General features: G+C 42.4%; 1 protein-coding gene across 2 annotated transcripts in view; it reads left to right on the top strand.

Moving 5' to 3' along the window:
* Positions 1–18,763, top strand: part of RAB11FIP4 (RAB11 family interacting protein 4) — a 139,257-nt gene that overhangs the window by 50,899 nt on the left and 69,595 nt on the right. For both annotated transcript variants that reach the window (XM_052807698.1, XM_052807696.1), the window contains exon 3: positions 4,307–4,395. In XM_052807698.1, coding sequence (XP_052663658.1) covers positions 4,307–4,395 — 89 coding nt within the window. The remainder of the gene's footprint in view (positions 1–4,306; positions 4,396–18,763) is intronic.

Raw genomic sequence — 18,763 nt, 5'->3', positions numbered from 1 at the left:
ACTCCCTAACCCAGTTCTGGCCAAATGAACTGTGTTTGCTTATGCATTTTTAATATTAGGATAAATAGTTAACTCACATAATTTTGACAGACCAGACTGGAGAGTGACTTAGCGCTTTGCTAAACAAAAACACATACATGTCTATGTGTCAAACAGTCTTCTGAGTGGCACAGAGAAGCTGCCTCTGTGCTGGCTCATCAGGTGTCCTTAGCCAGTGAAGAAAATTCAGCAGCTTCTGACCACTGTCACTTTGTGATCTGATAGTTAAGTTCTTTCTCCAGATAGAAGATTGTTCCTGATCTGTGTCACCCTGCACGGTGATTTATATAATGCAGAGCCCTTTAGCAGAGTGTTCCTCCATAAAGGCGCATCCTTTTGCGGGGCTGCAGCAGTAAATACACAAGGACTTGAAACTATCCCTGGGTTAGCTCTTTGCCTCTATCTACTGCCTCACTATAATTGCAGTGCAGCTAAGTCTCCTTGCCAAGTGCTGCCCAAAAATGTAGATGAGGAAATTTTCCCAACCGTAGCAAGGGAGAGAGAACATCGAGCACATTAATATCTTATGATACAAGTAGACATCCAAATGAAATATCTCTAATCAGCCATGTAAGTGGCTTTCAGTTTTACTATTTCCTGGAAAATGAAGTTATAGCAATAATGGGACATCTTAGTGCAGGAGGTCCTTGAAGTAGCCAGGAAGTATTCCTTCAGTTATTTGCAGTGGGTTATTTATGGACAGATTCTAGCCTTGGGTGCATACTGCTGCACAGCTTGAAATATCCATTATGGCAGTTCTGTAAGCCTAGGCAAGCATGTTTCTTCTCAAGAGTGGTACTGGTAGCAGAGAGCACCATGTGTGCCAGACTAGATCGCTCCCTGTACAAATTGTTGTCCAGTACCTTAATATTTCCATATTGAGATTTGCCAGAGTAAACCTTGATTTTTTGTTATTTTCTATCTGGACACTGACACACTAATTTAGCTCACTGGCATTTCCCAGGCTGCAAGCCAAAATATATTCTGGTAATAAGAAGACATATGCACATCACTTGAGACACTTCAGTGTCCCCTCTTTATATTATGCTTCTTGTGTAAACCTCTTGGAGTACTTGGAAAATTCAAATTATCATTTAGATAAGGGGCGTGAAAGGTGAGATATATTAGCACTGTTGTAGAAAAACACCAAGTAAGAAAGCTGATGCATTTCCCTACAGTGTGCCAAAACCCACCTTCCTGGTGATAAGGGGTGGCCCAAAGAGAAGACCAGCACCACGGTCCTCCACAGTTAAGAGATTCTGATTTGTGTCTTCACAGGGAAAAAGAACAACAGGGAATTTATTCTTTAAACACAGTTCTTAACAGGAATAAAACCAGTGGCACAATCCTAAGATTCTTGAAGCCAGTGGCCATCTTTCCTGATCTGATGGATGTCGGAACAGGTTCAGATGTCTGCAAGGTAGCAATGATGTGTTTTAGTAATCTCAGAGGAAAATGGCCTCTCAGCATTTCCTTCTCTTCTTCCATTTTTTATGGAGTATAACATGCAGATCTTCCCTGCAGGATGAAGAGATCCAAGCTGTCGTGCCAGTTTGCATGCTAAACAAACCTCTCCCACAGGGGTCACTGGTTGCTGCACACTCAAACATCTTCCCACCAAGAAGTCACCTTTGCAGAAGGAGATAGTCTCAGATGAGCCTACATCCTGAGTCTGTCAGGGCAAATGGAAACTTGGCCTGTGTCTTCAGTAAGAGCAAGATTTGGCTTCGTTTGCCATTTTAAGCTATGCAGATAGGTAAACAAATTGGATTAAATGCCTGGTGATGTTCTGGAAATGGGCCAAATGCTTGATCAGCTTCTGTGGTTCTGGATCAGGACATAAAAGCCTGTGCCAGGTGGCTCTCATGAAGAAATGGTGAGGGCTGCCCCAAGTAGGTTAGGTACAAAGGAGGCAATGCTTTTCTCCCCAGTGTTTTTACTGAATAAATTATAGGCTTGAGTTTAAATGGCCAAGGGCTCTCATGAAGGGGTCCCCCTTAATGGACAAGGAAAATGAAAGAATGTGATCAGGAATAATCTTAGGTAGGAACTGAACAGCAAAGAGGGGACACAGAAGACCTTGCAGCTAAACTCTAGGTTTGAGACCCTGGAGATCTGGGACCTATTTGTCTAACAGACTAGTCTGGCTGGCATTTTGAAAGGAGGCAAGGCAGAAAGGTTTCTGACTCTCCTTGTTCTGGGCAGTTAAATCCTTCTTTGAAGACCCACAGCCTTTGTGACTTTTCCCCACCAAAGAAAAAAGTTGGAGGAGGTGGTAACTTCTCACCTAACAGGCTTAAATGAAGATTGACTGCTTGGAGATCTTTAGCTAGAAGCAGTGTTGTTAGTACAACTGAATTAAGAAAATAAGGCTTGAAATTATGGCTGAAGATATTGTTGTTGGGAATTTTTAGAACTGTGTAAACACATCTCCTTCATTACACTAATTTACATCCATTACTGTGCAGCACTTGGCATTTATTTTCTTTTTTGTTGGAGATAACTCACTTTAATGAGTAGGTGCTCCATATCATGCAGAGACCTTTTAGCAAAGTAAGCAGTTTATACGTGTAAAGACTCTCACAGTGGGTGCTGGCACAGGGCAGTTTGATGAGTAATAATCTTTGGTTATTAATGTCAAAAGGTACAAACAGTAAATTGAATTCTCCTCTGTAAGAGGACTAGAGAATAACCTCAGTCAAGCACAGGCTGATACACTTAATGATAAAACCAAGAGAAAGAAAAGGGTCATGGCTGGGTGGGAAATGTGAGAGTCACAGGCAGGGCAAGTTATGTAGAAAGATGCCCTCTCTAGGCAAACAAGTTTAACATCTTGCTTCTATCAGCCAGTAAATTATTTTTTTGGATTGTTATTCCCAGGTGAGCTCCCCTTTGGGAAGTGACCCTAACACACCATTCTCACCCACTAACTTCTCCAGCAAAGTGAAAAATGCACAGAAGTGTGCAATTAATAGCTTATTCTCTGTTCTGTGCCACTTGAGAATCTCACTTTGCTGCAGAAGCTGGAAAAGGGAAAAAAGTCCTGTTGCCTGTTGTCCATGTGACGCTCCTGAGATCTTAATGGTTGCTTCATTCACCATGTGCTGCCTCTGACATATGCCTGTGTGTGGGTGACAGGGATAACATACTGATCCCCCATATTAGGCTTCCTCCATCTGGTCACCTTTTCTGTTCTTTTAAGTACTGCTTTCCTTTTGAAGGGACACCCCTCCATAGCCACAAGGTATCTTCACCCCTATGGATGTTATTCCTTTATTTTAAAAACAAGAGAAAAGATCAGCTAAAAGTATAAACCTGTGCAGTTCACACTTCCTTACATTACTCTGTTTCCTCTGACTCACCTGCCTCGTGAGTGGGTATCAGTGTGTGAAGTCACAGCCAAACGTATTGTGTTAGCGATGGGATGGAAGAAAGGCATACTGCGGGATAATTGCAGCTTCCAAGTAGGATAGTGTGCAACACATGCTGACCAGGTTTCACAGTTTAGGCCCAAGGCTGTAAGCTGGTTATTCTAAAATAACCTGGCCTGGTATTACTGCCTTCTGCAGTTCTGCAGCTCAACATGCCAAGTGCAGTCATTGGTAATTAATGGGGAATGAGGCATTTGGTGATTTCAGTGTTTCTATGTTTGTCTCAGGTTTTCAGATGAAAGAAGGACTGAGGGAAACACAGACATTGATTTTTCCAGCTGTTAACGTGGTTGTTAACAAACTCTGGTTGCAGTGCATAGATACTTGCTTGCCAAACACTGTACACTCTGTGACAGAGCTCTTTTTGAAGGGGAATTTGTGATATTAAGTATTGCCCCTTTGTCACTTAGACCAGAGAAAATCAGAAGCAGCTCCACTGACACTGATGTGAAATAGACACTGGCTCAAGCCAAGCCTGCAAATCCAGTGTTTGACTTCAGAGTTTGGGGTTGGTCAGGTGCAGGTTTCTATCCCACAGGACAGTTTACCAAGCCAAGCAATGTTCAGCTTTCAGTTTCATTGCAGTGTAGTGTATCCGTGCTAAGAATCAGCATTAGTGTAATTGCACTTATTTAAGTGCCACATGCTGAGTATATGCTATGCAAAGCTCTGGGGGCAGAGCTTTGTTACAGCTCTTTAAACATTTTCCAGAGCTAGCTTTCAAGGTTTTGTGCATACAGATTAGGTACAAACCTGTATTTCTTCCTCCATTGTCCATGCAATCTCTGGGAAGATAAACTCTCAGCCTGACCATTTGCTCTTGTTTCTCTTGTCAGGCTGTGAAGAGTTACTAAAGGATGTCCTGTCTCCTGAAAACTCTGGGCCTCGACATTACAAGCCACAATATGTTGATTACTATTACCAGGTAAGAGAAGCACTAATTCTGTCTCATGTTAGCGGGCTCAGGAAGCCTCTGGAGTGATGTGTAGTTGAGTCATTGTAAATGCTGTTGTTTTATTCGGCCTGTTGACTCTTCCTTTCTAGATTCATGACTGTTAGCAAGTCTTCCATCCTGGTTTAAGCTGCATTTAACATAGGCTAGCTGTCAGCTGGTATGAGAGTATTTAGGATTTGGATAGTGCTGCTCATACAAGCCTCATTATTCACTTGGCTGTGAAGGGAGACATCGCATACAAGCTCACTGGCACGACACAAGTAGAAAACACTGATTTGTATCTAATTAAATCAGTCAAACTTTGTAGGTGAACAAGTCCTCAGAGACCTTCTGCAGATAATAAACAGGGACTCAACAGGTGTTGGGAAGCAGAAACAATACACCTTTGGTAACCTTGATAGTATTTTGGCTGTTGGGTATTTTCAAACCATTAAAGGTCTTCATCTGTATACTTAATTTGATAGTGTCCGCGCAGTCTAACAAGCAGGACAATGTTAAGTTTTCCTTTAAGCACCTATTTCTCTCCTTCATTTTACTTTGGTTTTAATCACCTCCACCCATGTAAATTCTTAAGATTAAAGGTACAGTTAGCATTGTACATTCAGGTAAGGATTGCATGTCAAGGGTGTTATGAGACTGCAAGTGATCCTGAAATCAGTGGGGAAAGCATTTTACCTTCCCAGATGATTAAGTGTGAGAACAATACTCGTGTATTGAGGAAAGACGTGATAAGCATGCTAGTGTTATGACACTTTGTGGTGTTATACAAAACAGCTTCCACTGTTCATACAGAAAGTATAGAGACATTTCCTTCACCTCAGTGCAGAAGATGTCTGTCACAAGATGGAAGGAGCCCTCCATGACTGCAAACAAGAGGGCAGAATTTGGTCATAAACTTTCTTAATAAGGAAGAGTTGTCTGGGCTTATTGGCTCTTTTTGCTTGATGAAAATGACAGGCTGGTTCTAGTACCCGGGCTGTAGCAGGCTGACACCACCATCACTCTGCTTGTTTCTATAACCCTATTTTTTTGTAACTGACGACATAGATACCCACCATGCTGTTGCTTGGTTACCTTAATAGGTATCATAAACCAAACTCCCTGTTTTGCAGTAGATGATAGAGGCTATAAAATGGAAAGCAGGCTCTCTGCAAACACTAGATGTTCCGCTATTGCTATGCAGACATTGCAGGCTGGTTCTGACACTCTTTGAAGGCAGGCGGCATGGTCGTTGGGTCTTTATTCCTCAAGGATTTCACATCCGCTGTCACCCAAAGATGTGCTGTGGAGAGCGCCTGAAGACGAACTGTGAGATGGCTGCAAACTGTGCCACTCATGCCACTTATCCTGCAGGAGAGCCTGAAGGTGGGAGTTGCAGTTGCTAATCCTGATAGCCGCTGAGATAGCGGCCCATGAGTTTCCCATTTGAGTTCTAGATTTGTGCCTCTGGGAGAGGAAGGGGGCAGAGGCTGACCCTTCCTGTTCAGAAAGAGTTGATCTGGCAGTGCTGTGGTGGAAGCCTTGCTGATCACTGCTGGGTAGGACTTCTGATGTCCACCCGCCATCCCTGCAGTCAGCAGCACCATTGCAGCAGAGTCCAGGAGCTGTGTTTGCCCACTTTAATCGGGCCACTGCAGTATTTGTGCAGCCTCTGAGCAGAACCAGGTTCTTCCCCACCTGCCCACAGGGCAGATGAGCTATCGTGGTGGGGAGAGGACAGGAAACAGTGCGCATTGTTGTACACCCCATGCTTATGCCACAGCTCCTCTGCACAGCTGCCCTCCAGAGGGGATCGTTTCATCTCCAGGTCTTTCAGGTGCAGTTTAGAAACTGTTCGCTAGATGTCAGTTAAAGACTGGGAAAAGGCTGTGAACAGGCTCTGCACTTGCTTTAAGGCTCCTCCGCTATGGCAGAAAGTTGTTTTCAATCTGATGAAACAGAGGAGAACTGAGGTCCAGGTGGGTTTGAGGTTATCACTATTCATGAGATTTGTTCCCCATTCCCAAGGAAGCACATACTGAAAACATACGAGCTCTCCCAGGCCTTACTGAGTGTGAATTCCTGCCGATGTCGTCAAGTTTATGGGCAGCTCCCAATGGCACAAATGGTAGTTGCCTGTCTAATCTGATTTTCATCCCAGTATATGCTTTGCATGTCTGTCCAATTCTCAGGTGCAGTCAAATTCTCAGGCAGCAGAAGGATACATCTGCTGTGATGGCACAAATAGATATTTTGAAAGGGAATGCATCTTTTTTATTCCACCCAAGGGGTTGTACTTACACAAAAGTAGGTACTGAGCTGGTTCATTGTTATGCTGCCTCTGTATTCATAATGTGATTTGAGAGGAAGAGGAGATTTATCCTTGTCACATGTTATTTCCCCTGTCCCCTGCTTTCACTTTTGCTTCCCCTCCCAAGTGCCCACTACCTGTATTGTAGCTTTCCAAAGCCCAAAGGCAGAAACCTGAAGAGGTGAAGGTAATGCCAAGAAGTGGGATGAAGTGGCAGGAGCCATAGTAAGGTGCTGAACTGATCCAGCTGTTTATGTATGTTGAGTCAAATGGGGAAGAAGAAACTACCGAGCTTCCAGCCTTTAATTGCAACCAACTGGATGCAATTAATTTAAATTTATACATAAAATCCCCTGATATCAGGAGCTTGGGGCATTTTCTAAATGGTCTGCTTTTACCTTTTTTTTTCCCTTCTGTGTAAACAAGAACAAAAGCCGATGAGCTTTTAACATCTGAAAACTGTCCAAAAAGGAGAAAAATATGCTATTGTATATGCAATTTAAAATGCAAAAACCATTCCATGGAAGGTTTCTAATGGTCTATAATGAGAGGCTGTATCAGTGGTATTTCAGGTGAATGGAGAGCTCTTTCGTTGAGCCCAAGTCTGTCAAGGTGTGATACGCAGAAAGCAAAGAGCAGCACTTGGTTACTACAGGACTCTCAGATCAGTGGGAAATATCCCACTGACTTCTGTCAGCATTGATTCAAGCTGCAAAGAGTATGTTTTCTCTTTGGCCCAGAGAAAGCTCATCTGAAGAAATTTAGGAGGATGGGTTTGCAAATAGGAGTTAGCAGTTGTAGAGCCCCTCAGCTCCAGGACCTACAAATAAATCTGCCCCCTCTGTCTATGAATTCAGAGCCTGTTGATTTGGTTAAGGTCTGTATTGTGCTTCTTTTGAGCCACTGCTTCAGTCAAGTGCTGTTTATTAGTAAAATTTCTGTCTCCTACAGCCTTTAGAGAGATAATAGAAATGCTCTGAATTTGCCAGAAGCCAATTTATCGATCCTGAATTCCTTTCACAGTGTTTGCTGCTATGGCCTCATCTCTTGTTTTGGCTACAGTTTGAAGGGAGACAAAAGTTTTCCTAGTCCAGTGTGCAGGATTTGCTTTGTGGCGAGCGTCTGGTAGCACTTCAGAGCCCTTGGATAGCCTTTTGGAGATGGTAACTGACAGAAAGTCCACAGCTGAAGTATGTGTGTGAAAACCCAGACCCAGATTCAGCCAGCTCAAACAAAGCAAAGTGCTTGTGTCTAGTATTTCCAAATGGCTGGCTCTGGGCCTTCCTGGGCACCTAGCCAGCTGGGAGCACTAGCCACAGGACTCAGAGGGAATTAGGCTGGCTGCATCTGCAGCTCCCTGGCCAAGATTTGCATTGCAGGCTCTGAGAAGCCGTGACCTGGGTCTAGGTGCTCTTCTGTCTGAGCATCTAAGTTTAGGGAAAAGGGAATCGGCAACAAGAGCTGGATTTTTCAGCTCTTCACCTGGTGTATTTTGGCTGTTCAGATTTGATGGGAGCCTGAATCTAGATTACCTGAATAGATGACAGAAAAGAAGGTTGAATGACATCTTAGAGCCCCTCACCACCAGGTAGCAGGGTACCTATTTGAGTAGCTGCTTGTGAAGGGACAGACTATGTATTTTTAGATGTGAGTAATTGCCTTTTCATCCGAAATCAATGCCCAAATGTCATACATGCAAACCCAGTGGAAGAATGTGTTGTAAGATACAATAATAGCAGGGTCCTTGTTTTAAACAAGGCTGTTTTTCTTATTAATTGTTGCTGCATTGAGTTGCTGCTTTCCATTTTTTTGCTGCTCTCACGTGTAAATAAGAGAGTGAATCTGCCTCTTAACAAGGTACAGGATTGCTGCATGTCAAAGAATGAGCTGCCTTTTCAGTTCTGTGTGTGTTCGCCTGCCTGCCAAGTGATTAATTACACTGTATGAACAGCAGAAAAATTGTTGAAACGTGACAAATAAATTGTGTTTGCCTCTGGGATGGAGCTGGGACTACTAGCTGATCTGCTGCTTTGAAAATATTTTCAGTAGCAATTAGGAGTCCCCCACTGGCTTCTGAAAAAAGTTTTTTCCCCACTAGCTGCTTGAGGATGTCTGCTAACACCTGTGTCAGAACAGAGGGGGCCTTTCTGCGCTGGATAAAGACTGTGATCCAAATGGGTTTTTCATTAGGCTGTGAAAGAATGTAGCAGTCTGAGACTCAGACACAGCTGGACTGAGGAAAGGTGAAGGGCCGTTTGTATAGATCTTCTTTGTCAGCCTGGAATTGCAGTTGTTATCTCCGATTGTGCTGTCTTTTGCTATTTATTGAAAAGCAAAGCCCAGGAAAGCACTGAATATTTTATTGAACTCAAACTTGCAGTTCTCTTCCTTTTGTTGTTCCCATCTTAAATAAAGCTCTCCTTTTTTTTTCCACGGAGGACATTGCTTTCACCAGGCATGCCAGCAGTTGCAGCAATGCTAGTTTGCTAGTGAACAAATACCTCTGGGTCACTTCAGTAGAGAGGAGCAAGCAAAGACATCAAATCTTACCTGAGCCCAAGAAACATCTCCTCTATCACTTCTTGTTTCCCAGAAGCTCTTCTGCCCAGTTTGGGGTGGTGTTCACCATGAAGGCAATGACAGTCAAGGAGTAGTACTAACCTCACACCACAAGTTAATGCAGATCTTTACTACAGATAACACCACACATCCTTCAGAGCTTGACTGTTGATGTATTTTTATCTTTGGTGCAGACTTGGCAGCACTGAGCTCCTAACAAAATGTCTTCCCACATAGTTTGCTCCGGGTCTCTGCACTCTTGCTGTACTGAGCTCACTCTTCCTTCTGGAAGCTGAAACAAAGTTTGAATGAAGGATGTCAGATCTAGTGGGGAAACTTTGGAGACTCTGTAACCAGAATTTTTTATATTTTTCGTCTCATATGCGCTGTGTTTTGAAGCAACGACTCGACCTTGACCATTGAGCCGCTAGTGTTCTTGAGCAAATGATTGACCTCATTTGTCAGGAGGGTTTTGATACTATTTTTCCTAATATTAAACCCAGGTGTTGCCTAACTGTTAATGTGAAATACAACTTTCCTCCTGCCTTCTGTGGTAGCATTAGCACAGACACTCCTATCTTAGCAGAGGCAAAGCAGCTAAGAACTTACTAAGTTGGAAATACCTTTCCAACCGCTAGCAAAGAGAAAAAAACAGCCTGTGTGGTAAGAAGAAGCAATCCTAAACAGAGCAAATTGAAGCTTTTTTTTTCTGTTTCTTATCAGCCTCCAGTTTTCTCTGCCACCCACACTCTCTCAGTCATTCCTGGCTCCCATTGTGTTTTCAGCCCTGCAGATGCTTGGTGTCTGCTTTGCATGTGAAGACTTCCCTCCCTGTGCTTGAGACTCTTGGGGTGTTTATGCTATGCAGCAATCAGCACAGTGCATGTTTGCAAATTGCTTCCCTTACCAAGCTGCTGGTGGGCTCTTCTGTCCTGCTGTAGCTGTGGGACCTGCTGTGTGATTATCAGCAGCTCATCCTAACATCTTTCCTCAAGAAGCTGGGAGAGAGGCTGCATCTTCACTCCTGCAATAGTCAAAACCTGGGACATGCATGTCCCCCAGTACTTCAACTGGGGAATGTTCTTTGAGCCTCCCTCTTGTGTATGCCAAGGGAAGCAGAAGGTTCTTTGGTTTCCCTGATCTAATCTAGAAGTCTGTTTTGTATTTGGTGCTCCTAAATCTGCCAGATTCTCCTTCCCCTCAGCTTCTGCTTCATCCCCTGGGAAATGAGTACACTGAACATCTCCAGGTATGGCATTTTGGGAGGTCCAGCCTAAAGGATTGATCCCAGCCCCTGCTGAAATCAGTAAAAAAACTTCTTAGAGCCTGGCAGGAATTAGGTCAACACCTTGGGTTGTTCCTGAGGTGGTTGTTGCCTGAATCCCTCACTGGAGGGCGCAGGGAGGGGAGGGAAGAAAAGCTTGATAAAGCACAGCCATGCAGTTACAAAGAGAAAAAAGTCCATGTTCCTAGGTAGGACTAGGCAGGATTGTACAAAGGCAACACACTGTCTGCACATATGAGAAGTTTATTGTAACCTCTAAGGGCAACACTCTCAGCAATTCATTTTTTTCTATTTTTTTCCAAGCATCAGAAAGCAACATTAACTACAACTGCTGAGAAACCCCCAGTGAACAATTACCAAGAGCAATGAAGAGCACAGCATGCCCCCATTTGGGACTAATTTACATGGAAATTGCCTGCTTTCACCTGGCAATATTCTGAATTATATTTTTTATGTTTGTGCATACATGCAAAAATAAGTGTCCTTGGTACAAAACACCTGCATAAAAATAATCTACCTCTCTGTCTGCCCAAGCTGATTACAAAATGCTGCCCTGAAGGACTGCTATACAGAGAATGAGCAGTTTTGCACTCAAGGCAAGGTAGGCATCTTCCAACAAAATAAATGCTGACTCCTCCAAAAACAGCCATAAAAGAGATTGAGGATTATTTTCTTTTACAAAACCAGGTGGAATTTTTGATTTGGTGGAACATCACACACTGACATTTTTAAAGGCGAAATTACTTTTTCCCTGACTTGTTTTTGCACAGTTGTTGTATAAAACACACATAAAATAATACAAAAGAAGTGAAACACTCTGGCCCAGACAAAAAATATTTCTTCCCTTTCTCAAAACGTGTTTTAGATTTTCTTTTGAGAAAAATCTGAGGTTTTGACCTTCTCATCCTGAGCTGGGCCAAGAAAATACTTTGAAATCTAAGAGGTCCTAGTCTGGGAGAAATGTTTTCCCATTCAGTTCTTGCCACAACACTCCAAATGCAATCCCACTGTCTGAGGCCAGCAGGAGACTGCCCAGGGCTGGAGGGGTGACCTGATAGAGATGTTGCTTGAGTTTCCATAGCCCTCAGAATGGAGTATCTCAGTGCAGTAGTGTTTATTCACATAGTGCCATCTTTCTGGGGTTAGGAAGCTGGGCTGCATTTGTGTATGTCTGTTTTTGCACAAATTCTGCCAGTTAGCTGGTTTAAATTTTAAGCACCTGCTCTTGCAGGTGAACTACTGGCCTCCTGTAATAGAAGCTTACATGCATGAGGGACCAAACATTATTCACTTCCCACGGGGATTTGTCAGAGTCAAAATTTGCGATTTGTTAGGGCTATGTTTGGCTGGGTGGTTTGAAACAGGTGGAAGTGTGACTGCCTGGTTCAGCCATCCTTGCTGTGTGATTCAGCGACAGAGATCAAGTTCCAACTGTAGTGTCCTTCCAGGCATCTATAGGAAAGTCACCTTGTGCATTTATTGTTATTTATGACTCTTTTTTGAGTATTTATTTCTGTTCTGTGGCCCAAGTAGGGTTTTGTATAGCATTCAAAAGCTTTACCATTTGAAATCCTGTCACCTATCTCTTTGACAGAACCTCTGTTTAGTAGACATTTTCTGTCTCATCCCTATTTTTTCTTACTGAGATATTATCTTCAAGCTTTTAATATGCTGATTTTCTGACTGAGCACGGTTTTGGGGGTGGTTTTTCTGGAATTGTCAGTTGTCATGGCAAAATAGTCCTCCTATCCTTGTCTCTCCATGGATAAACCAATTTAGGCTGTGGCTCAGTCTTTGGGTAGTGGCTGTGAAATGACTGAAAGCTAAAAGTTGGTCTCTGTCTATCAAGGAAGTCGCATCCCTATTGATTTAATTCTTCAGGTAAGTATGGCTTTGTGGTTTAGTCCTTTTTGCCTTTGGTTTGTTGTACTAAAAATCTGTCCGCTTTAATTTGTGGTATGTCTTGAATACAGCATTCTTAACAACATAAGCAAAAGAAATATTATGACAGCACTCACTGTGTACTGTACTCCCATGAAAGAAATACAACTGCTCGGTCAGAGGGTGGTGAATGAGTCTTGACTCTGATATATGGCCTTTGGGGAATATCAAAATATCTGTAATAAAAGTAGCTACCTAAGAGGCAGTGCACGTAGTGTTCGGTGGGTTTCTTGACACTTGTGTGACAAAATGAGGATATCTTTGCCTTCCAGTTCATAAACTTGAAACTGGCTCTTTTTTTATTTCCTATTCTGCTTCATTTCTTTTCTCCTTGCTGTTTGGGGAAATTTGTGCTGCATTTATGGAAGATTTTGGGACATAGAGTGTTGTTCTTGGAATATTTTCAGTGGGAAGACTGTGAAATTAAAATACAGGAAATTTTTTTTGGAGTAAAAAACATTGGTTTAAGTAGGTTTATCTTTTTTTTTTTCATCAGAAGAAAGTTCTGTGTAGACCTGTAAAAGCTGGTTGATAAAGCCAAGATTCCAGGTTAGTATGAAACTGTAGAGAGAAACAAAGAGATGTTCTAGCTAAACAAAACCAGCAAAATCCCTTATTGCACAAGCAAACAAAAAGGATTTGACTGCTTCTTTTCTGCCTTCTAGTCTCTCTGACCAAACTGAGAGCAGTGTATTTTTTTGGAGGCAGCTTATCTCACTTTTCAAAACAAAAGAGCTGCACATACTGCCAGGAATTTTCCCACGTACATAGAAAAATTCCTCCACAGGTGAAATCTCACAGGAATCATTTCTGTCACACAGCTGCCACTATATAGCCCACAATATTTTAGGGTTCAAATACATGATTTCAGTAACCTCAAGAATTGCCACCAAAGTGACCCATACAGTTCATGAAATTGCCCAATACTTTTCCTAGTTATGAAAGCTCTAGGACCCCTTTCCCACTTCCTTCTTCTCACATTTCATACCTAGCCCTTGCAATGTCCAAAATCCCCATAAAAGCACATGGACTTTCGCCTACCCATTTGAGTGTCTCCTCCCACTAGGTTTTCCCGGCAGCGCTGAGACCTGCCTCCGCTGTGGGAGGCTGCTGCAGCAGGATGCCGCACAGAGGGGACTGTGCCACTGTCCTCTATCAAAGGCAACGGAACTGTTTAAAATTAAACCGTCTTACTCAGCTGGGCTCATAGAGCTAAAAATTAGATCTTGATTATCTTATCTATTTTTAGAAGCTGGAGAAGAATCAAAATGTGATTTTTTTTTTTTAATTTTTTTTTTTTTTTAATTTTACATGCTGCACTGGAGAATGTATTTGTCTGGGTGGAGGCAGGCTTTTCCAGCACTGTCACACATCTGAGCTGCGATAAGCAATTTGTAACTGAACATGAAGAAAAAGTAGGCCAGCCTACAAGAGAGTATCTAGGAATTACTCCTGAGGGATTTGTGCTACACTGCTTCCAGCAGCTGAAATAACAGCATGAAATTGCGATTAAAAATTAAGAAGAGTTATGGGCTATTTGACCTTCTTTCAATCAGGGGCACAGAGGCCCTGTCTAGAACAAGGATGCAGAGAAAAGCAGCTTCTGTTGAGTGATTGCATGCCAAGAAGAGGCTGCTGAAGTTCGTCCTAAGCTCGGTGGAACAGAGAGATCATTTCTTTCCATTCAACACGGTCCTTGCAGAGACTGGACTGGTTTTAGAGCTGTGTGTACATTGGTGGGGCAGTGCCACGAGGTATGGGGACTGCTGCCTGCTGGGCAGTGTTTAAAAGTGAAGTGAAACAGTCCTTGCTCCAAGAGCTATGGTCTAAACAGATGAGAAATAGGAAAGAAACTGTCAATTGTTACATTTTGTAAGTTTACAGAAATTCAGGCAAGATTAATTAGGCCCCTGAGAGGCCTTGTTAATTAGGAGTTTTGCTATTTGGCTCACCTTTTTACCCAGACTGTTACTGTAATTACCCAGTTGACTCTAATATCAGTTGGGGAATTGGCCATGAGATAGAGTAGCCTGTTTAGGTGGATGTGTACACTGGATCCCAGGCTTGTTTTGGTGCTTGGCATTATGATAAGCTGCTAGGAAGGTTAAGTTGGAATAATAATGTAGCCATGGCAATGTTGATACAGAGTTGACGTAATGCTGATGAACATTTTGGGCTGACAGTGTGAACCTGGCAGCCTAGTCTCAAACCACCATGGCTAGGAAGTGTTTGGAAAGGGAACGCATAAAGTAGACACAGTAAGGTAAAAAAGGCATATCAGAAAGGGTGATTCCTTGGAGCTTTTGCCAGCCTGTGTAAAGAGGACTGTGATAACAAACAATTTGGCTTTGCAAGAGACTTTGATTTGTTCTTAGCCGTGGAGCACGAGAGCCTGCAAGGAGACATCTCTAGCATGAATCCTGTTCATTTGTTGCCTTTCTACATAAGTCTCTGGTCACTTGGCACATTGTTTGGGGCAAAGGCTTTCTCAGTATGTGTACAGCACCACATAGAGCCAAAGCAGGATAATGACTGGAGGAGAGAAAGTTTGCAGGCTCTGCACCCTTTGATAGATACATCCCAAATGCATAAATATGGTATAAATATATTGTAGAGCTTTGGCCAGCCATTTTTATAGAATAGTGCAATACTTAGGTAAACTTTCTTGCCCATTGTAGAGATTTATTCATAACACTGTATACAAAGCCTGACCCCATTTTAAATGGGGAGAATTTCTCAACTTACACCTACTGACTATGCTACCACCTTCTTGCAGCAGCAGAGAGGACATGTTTGGCTTGTTTCGGTCACTGACAGAGCAATAGACAGACCCTCAAGTATTTTTATATATTATCCACAAGAAGTTTCCTATATCAGTAACTGTTCTGCATTTATTACTGGCATGTGTATGTTGAAAAAATTATTGCTGTTTGTTGCTCCAATGAGTTTTTCATTACTGTGTCCTTGAAGGCTAATGTCATTGAGGAAGATTTATTGGGGTACGTGGGGCATGTATCTTTCATCAGGAGATGGACCATATGGTTGCAATGCCCTAAGGCATGCTCATGGAAAAGTCTAGTGCATGGAAGATGGGAACCTGTCCAGAACAGGGAGGCGTGTTGAGGAACCACTAAGAACTGTTGGGCAAATTCTTAGATGATAAAAATCAGCCTGAGAGCATGAAAGAAATGAGCCTATGTTCCTGCTAAGTTGTTTTTTTCCCCACCTTATAAGCTGTTAAGACTGTTACAGTAGGAACTTTTTCCATATATATGCTTCCTTTCAACTCTTACAGCTTCACCTTCACCAGGGTCCTCTTTTGTCTTTTAGAGTTTCAGAATGTAAAATGGCTTGTCATATTTAGATCTCTAAAAGGTCTCTGCCATAAAACTCTACATTTTAGAATACTGTATTTCTTGGGATCTTTGCTCTACTGGCTTCTTTTTATACTCCTTGGAATATTTCTTAGACCAGTTATTATTGCAGTGTGTTCAACCGAATTTTCTCTCAGTGCATTGTACAAGAGAGCTCATATCTGACACTGAACGAAGAACTGATGCCCTACTTTCCCTTCATCCATTCACAGTGCAGAACTGCCTCTGAGCAGAGTGTGTGTGCAAAACTCAGCTCTGTGCACTGAGGAGATGGGTATACAAAGACAACTTACCTAAAATGTGTATGTAGAAGGAGTGCAGTGAAGAATGAAGGAAAAAGGGAGGGGGAGATGAATTCTCAAAAAGCAGAGGAAAGTAAATCTAAGACCACAAAAAGGAAGTTAAAGTTTGGGAGATTAAAGCAAAACCAATTGGGAAAAGTCTGAACTGTAGTTAGAATAGTTTCTCTTGTTTACCTGCTAGTTATGGAGAATAGATGTTCTGCAAATGTTTAACTTTATCTAGTACCTTCAGTTATCCTAAAGGATCCCATTCATCATACAACCTCTAGACCAAATCTCACAATCCTAATTCAATTAGAAGTCTTTACCGTGGTTAAATTTCGATCAGTAAACTTGGAGGAGGAATTTCAGAATTTGCTCTGGGTCTCTGCAATCTTGCTGTACTGAGCTCACTCAGTGGCTCACTCAGCCTGTGGCTGAAGTGAAAACCAAGTCTTCTTTCTTTGTTTCTTTTTTTTTTCTGTGATCTATGCATGATAACAAAATAGAAACCAATATGATCATGGGTAATTTGCATCCTTTTTGTGATCAGTTTACCAGCAACAACCCAGAAGTGTTAAATTCTGAGGATGCTGAGTCCATTTTTTCTAGGCCTTGTCCAAGTGACATCAGTCCTGCCCATAAAATAATGCAACTCTTCTGAGACTGGAGGAAGAGGCCTTTCCCGTCTCTGTGTCTGTGCAGTTGTACACAGATTTTCAAAGCTCTGGATCCATGCATTTTCTGCCTGCATGCTATGGCTTTGCTTTTGCTTGTTTATCTCCGGGAGCACAGAGTGCGTCTCTTGAAAAAGAGATGCTGAGAATCTCATTGGTGTTCTCCTTCCCTTTCCAGCGGGACATTTGCTACATGTGTATGTACTGCAAAAACCTGGGGGCTCTAGACTGGTAACCAATGTACTCTACCTCAGCATGGGATTTGGAGTTTAAGAGTTTGTGAAAATCTTAGCTTAAATCAACAGTCTTTGCTCTGTTAAATTCTTGCCTTTTTTAAATGAGCTTGCACAGATATTTCCATGGAAAGATTCAGAAGTTGCTATTAACCCTGTGAAAAAGTGAGGAGGGAGACCTAAATAATGAATGAAGTCAGTATTTCACTGTGTCTCTGAGATCTGATTTTTATGGAAATCAGTAATGCACAGTATTTTGTGAGACTAATAGATAAATATTGCCTTTCACAAATATTTGTTTACCTTGGAACTCTTCAGCACAAGGATCAACAACCATCCCTTTATGAATCACTCTTTGCAGGATTATCTAGCTGCAGGAGCTGCCACAGGTTTCTCATCTGGGAAGCTGTCAGTTCAGTGAAAGAATAAATCACCAGCTTTCTATTTCTGCTGTATTTTGAAACTGCACTTAAAATCTGTTTGTCTCATTGCCAAGCCAATGGTGAGATATTACAGGGGAATTATAAAAGGGAGTTTTGTACAGTAAATTCAGGGTTTTTACCTGTTGCCTAGTGTGATTCCTTGCCTATAAAGAAACTCTGAGTAAGACTTCTCAGATTACTGCATCATGACAAAACTTAGCTATCAGGAGACATCCTGTGTCATGTCATGGTACTCGAATCAAAGGAGAAAGAGTTTGTACTCAGATACCACGGAATATGCCCTGCCAAGAGTGACTGGTATCCTGCTGGTCTACAAAGAAAAGTTTTAGCAATGAAATGTACTGAATAACACTGACTCATGTGCTTCATGAAGCAAAATCCTAGGGCCAGGGAAAGTCTTGGAGCACATTCTCTCCAGTTATTGAAGATCACTACTTTTTGCCTATGAACAAAATTTTCAGATGTTTCCTGACTTAGAGCCAGGGCATTACATGCTGTGCTGCTGAGTGACATGCTTTTCCTCTAGCTTGTATGTAGTCTCATTAGATCAAAAACCTTTACAGGAGGAGACAGTCTCTCTTGATTGCATTTATATAGTGCCTGTCATGTGGGGCTCTTCATTTGCCTCTCCCCTGAGAGGACAGGACCACTTCACTTTAGAAGTAAGAGATGGGAAAGGGAAGAAACCAGCACTATTAGGAGTATATCAATATTTACGTACCAAATGTTCATATTTAGTTTGACTTAGGTACATGCATTCTGTATAAACTCGCCTTTACGAGCAATGTCTTCTTTCTTATGAGGGCACTGATACTCAAGACAGGAAGGACTCTCCTGAATCAGCTCCCAGGAGCTCAAATTGTGTTAGGACATCCTCCCTTATCTGCTCTTGGCTCACCTCTGTTAGCACGGCTCCCTGGGACTGGCTTGTGCAGGTCCACTTGGGGAGGCACAACATCTTTTCCTCAGCTCCCACTTTAGAGTAGGCTGGGGCTGCCTTCGCACTCCTGCTGCTTCCGCAAGAGCCAGTGGGTAACAAGAACCACATGGACCACATGCGGTTCTGTTTCCTGAGGTAATTCACCATCTGTAACTGCTTCTTAGATGACATGGGGTGCCAAAGCTTCCCCCCTGCTGACAACTCACTGCCTTACAGGACCTCTTTTCTCATGGCATCTAAACACTTCTATATTGAACATGATTAATTAGAAGGGAGAGGTGAGTGTCAAGGGCAGAAATCAGTGTTTAAGAGTAG

The sequence above is a fragment of the Harpia harpyja genome, chromosome 14, assembly GCF_026419915.1.
Source record: "Harpia harpyja isolate bHarHar1 chromosome 14, bHarHar1 primary haplotype, whole genome shotgun sequence".
Classification (NCBI taxonomy): domain Eukaryota; kingdom Metazoa; phylum Chordata; class Aves; order Accipitriformes; family Accipitridae; genus Harpia; species Harpia harpyja.
Note: the sequence above shows the minus strand (reverse complement) of the source record. Positions and strands in the feature narration are given on the sequence as shown.